The sequence below is a fragment of the Hippoglossus hippoglossus genome, chromosome 15 (genome assembly GCF_009819705.1).
Source record: "Hippoglossus hippoglossus isolate fHipHip1 chromosome 15, fHipHip1.pri, whole genome shotgun sequence".
Classification (NCBI taxonomy): domain Eukaryota; kingdom Metazoa; phylum Chordata; class Actinopteri; order Pleuronectiformes; family Pleuronectidae; genus Hippoglossus; species Hippoglossus hippoglossus.
In genome coordinates, this window is record NC_047165.1 from 12,579,855 (window position 1) to 12,591,282 (window position 11,428).

Here is an 11,428-nt window from a genome sequence, read left to right on the forward strand (position 1 = left end):
GTCTAATTTGAATAAATGTAGTCATTAGCGGGTTCATCCTAGTCAGTGAGTCTGAACTATGGGGGATGATGGTCTCTCTCTCCATCTCTCCCACTCACAGAGAGCAGGGTGTGGATGTGCATCATTCTTTCTCTGTGTGCGTCTCGATCTTCATCAATTTCTCTCACACACTGACCTTCACAAAATGGCCCACACCCCTCACCTTTCCCGGTACTTGAGCGTAATGCCTGCTGCTTCCAGGATTCATGTTGGCTGTTTATGTCTGAGCCTCTGAGGCTTTGAAATCAAAAGCAGAAGACTCCCCGTGCCGTTTCTGTGCCTTCTCGTATTTTATTTAGACATTTGTCAACCCCTGAAAAACCACAACTTAAAGTTGTTACTGTATTGTTATGTATTTAAAAAAATAGATTTAATTTGTTTACTGGTGAACATTTTGTTATGTTTGTTGTAGAGCCTGAATGATTTCAGTAGGCTGACAAAAAACGGTCGGTATGAGACTTTCACGGACACCAGTATCTGCCTTTATGTTTGCCAAAATTAAAACTTTTATTTTACAGACTAAACAGTGAAGAAAATATTTCTGTTTACATTTTACATTTAAAAATAATACATTTCTTTTCTTTATATATTTAAGTATATTATGTATTTCTATATATTTGTGCATATTTAAGTTCTATACATTTGTGTATTATTTTTCACAAGGGTTTGATATTGACATCTATAGGAATAATTGCCATTTTTATATATACATACAGACTTTTGGGCAGAGACAAGCTAGGGTTTTCCCTCTGCTTTCATTCTTAATGCTAAGCTAGGCTAACAGCCGCAGGCCTGACAGACTTCCTCTTAGTTAGACATGAGATCTTCTCATCTAACGCTCTGCTAAAGAACAAAAGTGTTTTTCCCAAAATGTTCTCTTCCCTTTAACCGATTACAGAAGTCATTGGTTTCTCATTTCTCAGCCTGTGCTGCTTCGTATGTCAGACGCACAATGAGCTGCAGCTGTTTGTCATATCATGTTGTAATTTTTTCTCTCGTCATCTAAAACAGATTTGCTTGTGACCCCAGTCACATCATATAAAATCTGACAAAGTGCAATCCAGACCACTTTGAACCGATGATTAAAAACAGCGTTTGTATGAATCACAGGCTGAACTCTTTGAATGTCAGACCCAGGCATACGTTTATTCATTTTTGTTCATTAGAGCTATAATGCATTTAAAAAGCCGAGTGTGGCCGTGGCAACATGACGCTGCAGTTGGAGCATGGACACCACACACCTCCACACAGTCTCCTGAGTTTATACAGAATAGTTACCAGTAACAACATTCTTATAAACATCTGGCTCACAGGCCAACGATGCCAACAAACAAAACAACTGAATTATAAGACCCCAAAAAACTGCTGTGCTGGAAAGAAACTGCCGGGAGGAAACACAAAAGCCTCATTTACCAGCAGCTGTAGCGAACTTGCAGCCAAAAAACAAAAGCTAATTGCCATATTGATAGTTCATAAATAGGCTATAGTCCTTTTTGATGCCACTCAGTCAGAGCCGAATCTTTGCCTTCACCGGAGGAGGTACCGAGCGGCTGTGTTTACAGCTGCTTCTCCTGGAAGAGGATCTGAGCGTACACAGTGTCCGGGCTTGAGGGGTCGGGGTCCGGTGTGGCGGAGGAGGCCTGGGGCTCCGGCCTCGGTCTAACCAGCTCCAGTTCTGCATATGTCAGACTGTCCTCCTGTGTTACTCGAGGCTGGAGGAGGGAAGGGGAAAGAGAAGAGGAATGAAACTCTCGATAATGTAATAGAGGAAAAAACTGCTTGTACAGCGGTGTCGACTTATGTTACTGCCAGTGGGTGGTCTCAACCGTTGAATGCCCGACCATCAGGGCCCCAACTAAACCTTATGCAAGAACCATAGCCTGCACGAACCCTAACCTAAACCATAGGCCGCAGGAACTACTACATAGTTACCTCCACCAAGGAGGTTATGTTTTTGTTTTGTTTGTCTGTAAATAAGCAAGATTACTCAAAAGCTACTGGCTAGATTACCATGAAACTTGGAGTCTTGAAAGAACTCATTACATTTTGGGGCGCATCCAGAACAGCTAGTTTTGCAACATTTTCATTTGATTTTGTTTGATTTCACAGGAAATAATTTATAGATCTTGTTTTTAAAAACTGCCAAATAATAATCTGCATCTAGTGAATTAAAACATGGTTTCTTAAGGGGACTGTTGGGCCTTTGTGGACGTAGTTACTCTCTGAGTGCCCTTCCAGTTAAATTAAATTTGCTTTCTCTTTACATTGTTGTTTTATTTCTTTATGGTAGTAGATTAGATCATCCGGAGTGACACTCCAAGTGGTGGTTAGGGTTTAGAGCTCAGGTCTAGCACCAACTGTTTATAAAAATCAATATATATGTAGTCCCGAGACTGTATATGCTGGCACACCTGGGTGCTGGGCATTCTCGTGGGTGCTTAAACCCACAGAATCTGAAATGCAGTGGGGTCCAAACATTCCCATTATCTTCAATGGTAAAGTGGTCTCAGGCTTGGAAACTGTTGTGTTTAAAGTATAGAGTATAAACATTTCTGATTTCCCCTCTATGCATCTTCTCTGCATTAAATCTTTCTCATAAAACAGTAAAATAGTTTCACTGTCTGCTGTAAATATCTCCATGGTGCTTCTTAGCTGCAGAAAATGTGTTTACAGGCTTCACAGGACCTCTTGGAACATTCAGTTTACTCATTTGGTTCAACCGGATTCCTATCCAACATCCCCAGATCCTTCTCGTTGCACTAATTCAATCAGTATGTGCGTGCAGAAGAAATGCTCACATCTCCGTAGCAAGATTTCAATGCAAAATCACAAGAATGGCAACGGTGGAGCTGCTGATGATCCTTAGTTTGAGCAGTTTTCCTCTGTATATACTTGTTTGACACTTTTATTGTAGATATAAAACCAATGAAGCAATCTAAATAAATAATTGTGTTTGAGAAGCAATAAAGCTAAATAGAATTATCAAGCTCATAACTGAATGAAGAGATGGCAATAAACTCCTGTAGACAATCATGCAGTCTTGAGACAAATTCCCTCTTGTACGAATCTCAATAACAACTCTGTAAATGAGAAAAAAAAATCTTTGAAACGTTAATAAATACATATTAACAAATATAATAATAATAAATAATAGTACATATTCATAAATACAGTCATGCCAGAGGTGGACATAAGGAATAAGTGAGCCCCAATGATGGGTGATAATAAAGAGACTTACAGCGGCAGATCTCCTCGGCTGAGTCTTTAACCTTCTGGGCTTTTGAGGTCTCTTCGCAGCAACAGGCACTAAAAAACGGAGACAACCTTAATTGACTCAAAACAACAGCCAGGGGGAATGAGTTCACAAATATGCCTGTGTGATGGAAGTCGAAATCATCCTTCACAGCCGTGTTATACTTCACATAGTCGAGGTGTAGTAGCTTTATTCTGCCATTTTCAATGTTTCTGTCCGTGTTGAGTTAACCTCAGGCGATACACCCAGTGGGACTTTACCCTAACACAGTATTAAGTTTTATTATCAGTCTGTTTTCTGCCCAAATCTCTGCCGATGATTTCGTCATGGAAATAGAATTATGCTGAAGATATCCTTTTCTGCTTTTGTATTTGCTGGATACCTTCATTTAATCCATGTTTTCTTTACTCGCTAATTTCTTTTTCTTAGGGCTCGGAGCCTCCCTCAGCTCCCTGGGACTCTAATGCCTCCAGTGTGTTAGGAACCTGAGAGAGAAAGTCCACGTAAAAATATAAAGACTGAACCAGTCTCCTCCATGCTACGTGGTAACCACCATCTTGGACGTTCATATTAAGTTGGTGATTTGTTGGTGGGATGAGGGGAGATACCATCCCCTTTAAACCCAAATTAAACCAAATTACCAAAAAATTCTTGGAAAAACCTTCCAATTCTGCCATCCCATCTCAGCCATTCCCCCATCACATAGTTAGTGCTGGCAACTAAATCGCATTTTATTTTCAAAAGTGGAAATTTAATGGCATCGAAAAGATCAGGAGGAGAGCGCTCTTTGTCGCTCTCTCATTTTCTTTCGACTGATTGTTTGTCACCGTAGAGTGATCATCAGCAGCACCGGGAAAAGTCCTACCCGTGTCGGGGGCTGTTAAAACATCTATAAAGACTTTACCATCTTCGGAAGACTCAGGTTGTTACCTTTGGCTGGTATGTGCGGTGGAGGCTCTACAGGTAGTTTAGGTGGCGTCACTGTGACTCTTCTGTCCGGTTTCCGTCTGGTGTCTTTCCTCTGCGCTCTTGGGGAGTAACTGGAGGAACTGCTGGAGCTGGTTACAGTCTCTCCTGAGCTGTACGGAGCAGAGGTTTACTACTAAATTCAACTGAAACTCACACGTTCATTAGCAATTAATCAATAAGACAAAGGTACATAGACTTAAGAAATGTAAGAAATGCAATATAAACAATCTGAAATTTGCGGTGCCTGACAATGGACTGTTCTTTAAAATGAGTCTTCTGATTATTTTTGTGATCCATCAATTATTAATTTGATCCATTAAAATGTCATCACAAGATGTCAAAGCCCCAAGGTGACTTTGTCTAATAATGTTGTCTCCAACCAGAAATATATGATAAAGAGCATAATGTACCTGCTTTCTGGACACTTGACCAGCAGATAACTGGCTGCAGAGAAAACAGCAGAAAAAAAAATCACGTTTTCTTAATAGCACAATAGCACAATAGACAAAGATAGAAATGCAAAGTTACTGTAACGGAAATTTACCTTTGAGCCTGTGTCGTCTGTGAAAGTACTGGCACGTGAGAACCAGAGTGAACAGGAAGATGGACAACAGGCCCAGTGAGCAGATCAGCACAGCGCACAGATACACATCTTCAAAAGGTGATGAGATAATGTGAGAAAAGGATCATCAGCAGCATTTTCAGACTTTTATTTTGTAACGTTAAATAGAAGTAAAGCCAGAGATGAAAACTGTACCCGCAAATAAACGCCACAGTCCTTCACTGCTGCCGGCCTCGAGGGTGAAGTGCACTGGGGAAACAATTGTTAAAAACGGAGTCAGCAAACAGGACATGTCCAGACAAAAAAATCTCTGTAAATTGCTGTTGTCTGAGGGAACTGTCCCAACACAGCAGACGGCCTCAGTGGTTTCCAGAAATATCAAAACCGCTGTCGAGAAGGGAGAGTCTGCTGCAGCATCAGCCAAACCCACCCCACACGCACGCACGCACGCACGCACGCACGCACGCACGCACACACACACACACGCACAATGCTGCTGTTCTTGAATTTTTAGAGATTCCCTGTTGCTTTGAAAACCCACTTCCTTCTGTTGGTCACTTCACTATTGTTTAACGTTGCAGTTTTCTGTGTCTGTGTGACAAGAGGGTGAATAAGAAGTTGTCAGCTTGTGCGGATGAATGATGGGCTGTGTATAGGTCAGGGCTATTTAACAAGGAGAGAGGCTGTGTACATAAATTACTGTGTCTCTCCGCTCCCCTTAATGAGATTTTAATACGTCTTTTAAAACACAGGTTGATAAACATATTAATAAGAAATGATAAGATATTAACTCTAATTGACTTCTAGCCTGTTCCAGACGGCACATTGTCAGGGAACAGCACAAAGGTTTTTTCTATTGTGACCAGACATCAGAAACAGTGACTTACAATAATTGTATTATTCATTATAATCATTTTTTTTATCTAAAATATGTATCTAGCAGCCAGAGATAAGAGTTAAAAGACTAGATTGACGGACGCGCAATGCAATATAAGCAATCTAAGCAATTATCAGGCCATTAAATGGGCATTATTAACCCAGATCTGTCCCATACGTACGGGCTACTGGGGGCCTATTAAACCTCTTCAGGAGGCTGTTGTCCCCCATTTATGTCAGTGAGCTCAAATTTGATGGAGCCCAGTCTGCTCATGTGACTTCCACTAACCAAATAAATACCCACAGAAGAAGACAGGGTGTTTACATATATGACATGTGAGAGCCCTGTGATTATGTGCTTTTTGGGGGGCAAAATGTTAAATATATGTATGTATAATTATCTCTGCCAAGAGGTGATGTTGTTGTCTGCATTTTTATTATTTAGCAGGATGACGCAAAAACTACTGGATGAATTAAAGCAGAAAAGGTGTGAATCCTGATCAGGGCCAATCCAGAGTATTTATTTCAATTTCTTTAACATCTACAGATAGAGTGCTTTCAACATTTTTATTTTCGTGCAGATCCAAGCAAAAAAATTAAATTTAAAGGAGACTGCTGGGCCATGGCGTAGGAATGCTCTCTACTGATTATATTTTTTACTGAGTTTCAACCATCCACTGTTTAAAGAGAAATAATAGTAGCCTAAGAAAAACAATTGTTAATTAGACAAATTGTGGCTGAGTCTAATTTGATGACTAAGTAACAGACATGCGAGCTGTTAACAGTTACTGTGAGAAAACCACGTATCTGCCCAGTGTGGGTAACCACAAAGTAAATCTGCATCTGATCTGCGCGTGCAGCCTGAGGTGAACAGGTTGGCTGTAGGTATCAAAATAGCATCCAGATTATACAGATGTCTGCACAGGCGGTTTGCACAAAGAGAGGTACAGGTTTTCATAAAGAGCCATGAACCATCATTTGTTCCATCATTAGGTCTGAAGTTGGGATTTAAAGATGTGGGAGAGGACAAACCATCTTCCCGCTGTGAAACACATTTGTAGTGAGAGTGGTCCAGAGATCTCAGTGGGGTGTTACTGCTGCTCTGAGCTCTGCAGACCGAGGGCTTCCCTGGATCTCACTGACAGTTCAACTTAGTTTTCTCTTTGTTTACCCTCATAATGTCAGCTCTTGTGTTTTCTGGTTCTGTGGTCGATGCATGTCGGAGATGCCTGAGGTCGTGTGGCTTCCTTAGAGGGACGTTGCCTTGAATGTAGGGCAGGGCGTTGCCAGATGGGTCCATCTGACTTAAAGTTCCAGGCATAGAACTAGTGAAAAGGTAAAGTGGGCAAATGATTCAAATGTAGCTCCACCTAGCAGCATCCTTAATCTCTATTAAATCCTGTGCATCCCAAACCGACAGATGTGTCCTCTGCATTGAATCCAGTCAAATCTCAAGAGATTGTACTGCATCTGATTAAAGTTAGTTCTTATCCAGATTTGTTGTAGACTTAAATAAGTTCCACTGCAACTGAATCCTCAAGTCAACGTTCTCCTGAGGTTTGCATAAAAGTGAACCCAGAGGGCTGACGTCATGTTTTTCAGAGTTTTGGACTTTCTGAGACGAAGCAGGTTATTGCTTCTTAGAGATTTTTTTTTTTTTTAGCCAGCTCAGCAACACTCTACCTTTTTACTCCTCACGCTCACTCACACACAGAGAGATATTGTTGAGTGTGGTTTGGATGTGTGAGCTCATTGTTTTGAAATGGAAATGCCAGAGGATTGGGGTCACGCTGAAACACATATAGGCTGTACTTACAGCAAATAACAGCACTATAGAGTCAAAGAATACACGCTACACAATTCTTCTTGCCCTTTATCCTTTAACAAAAACTATTGCTCTTCCTTTATTCAGGCCTTTCTGTTGCCAGACGACATGGAGACACCATCCTCCACACTGTATGCGTGTGGCTGTGAGGGAATTCCTTGGACAGCTAGGAGTATTCCATGGAAAACATTTCAAAGTAATAACACCAGAAATCCCCTTTGCCTTTGATTCTCTCTTGTCAGTGCTAAGGGTTGCACAAAATCATAAGTGTAGCGGGTGATACAATGCAGTGTCTTATGCGCTTTTCTTTTCTCGCCTGCTTGAATCAAGTGGGTTAATACATTTTCTTGGATTTGATCTGACAAAAGGCTAAACAGTTATTACAATCTGACCCCTAATTCGGCTGGAAATGGTGAAATACTAACATTATTTGTGTTGATGTTTCACAGCCTAACTTGTCCTCCACCAGGAGACAGTCACATTCCGACGTCTTGCTCAAGGACACGTAGAATACTTGCTGAGAAAGGGGCTCAAACTTCCAACCACTTGGCTTGATTTAAAGAGCAGGAAAATAGAAAAGCAGCAGCTGATGTCAACTCTCAAACCCTCCATCTCTCAATTTCCACCCCAACATCAGCCAAAAATGCGGCCTTGCAGCTTTCCACTGGCAACACGAAGAGCACAATGTGTAACAGCACACCTGCAGTTACCTGTGAGCTGTGTGGTGCTGGTGCCATTGGACGATGATCTCCACGTGTTTCTGAATTTGCGGATCTCCTGAACCTTGCAGGTGTAGAACCCCTGATCCCCCCCTGCCACGCTGAAAATCCGCAACCGATACAGCTCCCCCTCCGCCTCCTCGTACAGGCGAAACTTTGGCTGGGGGAAACCACGGGTGTAGTTACCGTACAGCTTCATTTTCTTTATGCCCATCTTCACGATCAGAAATTGAGAGGGGTCCAGGGCTGGGGGGGAGGAGGAGGATGGAGAGGACGGAGGAGGGAGGAGAGTCGGAGCAGCAAGAGGTGAGAAGAACCAGCGCAGGATGAGAACGCTGCTGCTCCTCTTCCTCTGAGATACCAGGCAGGACAGGGTCACGTTGTCTTTCTCTGTTACCATGACAACAGGTCCAGGGGTCAGTGTCACATTGAGAGCGTGACATACATCTGTGGACAAAAGACACAAAGAATATAACTTGGGGAGGAAAACCCACAGGGGCAAACTCCACACAGAAAGGCCCCGGCCAAGCAGCAGGGATTCGAACTGGGAACCTTCTTGCTGTTAGCAAACCGTGCTATCCACTTTATCACTTTATCACCATTATTTTTTGCAAGTTGCATGTTGTTTTATGGCACAATACAATCAAACCAAACCATAAAGTACTATTTTCCAAAACAATAGGGACTCCTCCCTGCTTTTTAAGTTGGTAGTGTGCCACACACGGAAAAAGTCATGAGTTCATTTTTTGCAACATGTTTAATTTCCTCTCAATTACACATAATTGTGGCAAGTAAGTTTATATGCACACCAACAATGGCAACTTGGATTTATAGAGCTCACACTATCACGAGTTCAGCTTTTACAGTTAATGTCATTCTGTCACTGGGTGGGAATTTAGTTCGTAATAGCAAAGAGAAACTTTGAGGACTGAGAGCGAGACAGCACAAACCCTGGAGGAGGTAGTGTTTGATCCTGCTGCCAGCTAGGTCAGGTCTGTCTGTAGCAGAGACACTGGGTCTGGACACAATATGTGTGATCAGACGGGCAAAGAAAATCTACAGGTGGGAAACATTCATCTTCAGCACTTTACTCTCCGAAACAGAGCAAAGAGAAAGACGACAAGATAACAGGGACCATCTGGGATTCTTGCTGTTTTTTGTTTTTTTCCTGCAGGGTGAGGTGGGGAATCTCCCTCAGGCTCCTACGCTGCTTGATGTGACAACATAAAGGGATTCAAACTAACATGACATACACAGAACTGAAAGTAAGCAAACGATTACAGGCCATATGAGTTGTGAGTCCACTTTATGGCAGTGTATGGAATGCTTATTATTATACTGAGGTTTTCTCACAGGGAACAAACTGCTCAACTCCACAACTGCTTTCCTTTTAATTAAAGCCACATTTGCTGTGATTGCTATGTCAATATTGCCCGTAATGAAATAATGACTTACAACTTATGTATAGAACCAGTGACTATCATGTGATGTTTTGACATTATTTTCATACCAAAGTTTCATAACAAAAACGCAACAATTATTGCTCCACTATGGTTTATGTTAGATCACCAGGTTAGAACATCAGACACACTCTCTTACTTGCATGCTCGCTCGCTTTCTCTTACATTGTTGTTGACAAGGTAAACTTACCTGTGACCAGAGCCTTAGTCAGGACAAGGACCACTATAGAGAAGTACATTTTCCACAGTCAGCGAATCCATAAACCCAGACAACTGCACAGCACCTCAACTAGCGGCTACATTCAAAACAGAGCCGGACCGCACGACCCACCAGTACCCCTTACCCACCATTAACTCTTCTCCTCTTTCTCTGCTTTTTGTGTAATATGAAACAGTAAATGTTCTGTTCCACTTAGAAACTCCCACTCACTCTCCCAGTGCTCTCTCTCTCTCCCTCTCTCTCTCTCTCTCTCTCTCTCTCTCTCTCTCTCTCTCTCTCTCTCTCTCAGTCCGTCTCTCCCTTTCTTTCCCTCTTTCTGTGTGTCCTGCAGAATGTAGGAAATGTCATTTCCTGTGTTTCTGTGAGGAGTCTTGGACCCTGGCCCAAAACCCCAGGGCTCCTAAAGCGACGGTCAAGTCTTGTGGCTTGTGTGTGTGTGTATGTTTGTATGTGTGTGTGCATGCGCTTGTCATTATGTGTCATTTTGAGGGGCATACACAACAAAGTGCTGAAAATGCATTTCCATTACCCCAGTAACTCTCACAATCAACTGGTGATACTCATCTTGCATCTCCCAATAATGTTTACAATGAGGAAATGTTGGTTTTCATATATGTAAGCTGTTTTTCTGCTTGCATACATGTGTTCATGCACTTATGTCTATGTGTGTGTGTGTGTGTGTGCGTGTGTGTGTGTGCTGGGACCTCTCCCTGTCTGGTTGCTGGACAGAGTGGCATGGGCCTGTCTCTGGCTGTGGTTGTCAGACTGTCCCAGTGGTATGAAGCCTGCTGCTTTATTGGGCAGCCCAAACTGCTGAGGCAGGGCTTCTGCTGGCGCTTTGAGCTCTGCCAAAGCCAAATGGAATTACACAACAGATTTAACCCTTCATACATATGACCTCTGTAGGATGGATGGATTCAGTGGAAAATGTGCGGCTGCTTTGATAAGGTGGTTCGGTCGTTTTCTAACCTTGACTAAATCTTTTGTTTTGAAAAGAAAGTATTTGTACTGTACATTCAGATTAAGTTCAGGCCGCAGTACATGTTTTATCAATTGTGGGTGATGTGTAAAAATGCCAAAATAATAATTCTGGTGACATTGGAGAAGTAATACATCTTCTTAAGTGTGTCTTTCACTTGGGGTTTCCCTCAAGTTTTCCTTTGCATGAGTCTGAAGTTCAAGTCTTCAGAGGAGAGATTACTCTCCTCTGCCCTGCAGTGGTCAAAGCAAGTTACTGCTTCTCAGGGGGACAACAATACCACAGGAGTGTATGCAGGCATTTCTCACCACTGTCATGAACATTTAATCTGCGCTGGTGAATCAAGGGAAATAAAAGACAAGGCATCACCAAAATGTTATTTTCTCCTTTTACGTTCCTGGAATCTCTCATGACATATTATTGTGCTCTCTGAACAACACTTCGTAATTGTGTTATGCTCTCAGTAAAACAACTCTTTATTTTGAGTCATTCAGACCCAAGGTACATTTCAAGTGCAGGATGCCAG

The 11,428-nt window shown here is 42.1% G+C and overlaps 1 protein-coding gene across 1 annotated transcript; it reads right to left on the bottom strand.

The window, feature by feature from the left end:
- Positions 1-634: 634 nt before the first annotated feature.
- Positions 635-10,602, bottom strand: vstm4a (V-set and transmembrane domain containing 4a). Its single transcript, XM_034609216.1, has 8 exons — positions 9,894-10,602; positions 8,235-8,690; positions 5,019-5,072; positions 4,806-4,913; positions 4,672-4,705; positions 4,223-4,371; positions 3,278-3,345; positions 635-1,751 (listed from the first exon to the last, which is right to left on the bottom strand). The coding sequence occupies exons 1-8, from the start codon at positions 9,940-9,942 to the stop codon at positions 1,596-1,598; spliced, it is 1,074 nt and encodes a 357-aa protein (XP_034465107.1). The 5' UTR covers positions 9,943-10,602; the 3' UTR covers positions 635-1,595.
- Positions 10,603-11,428: the final 826 nt, after the last annotated feature.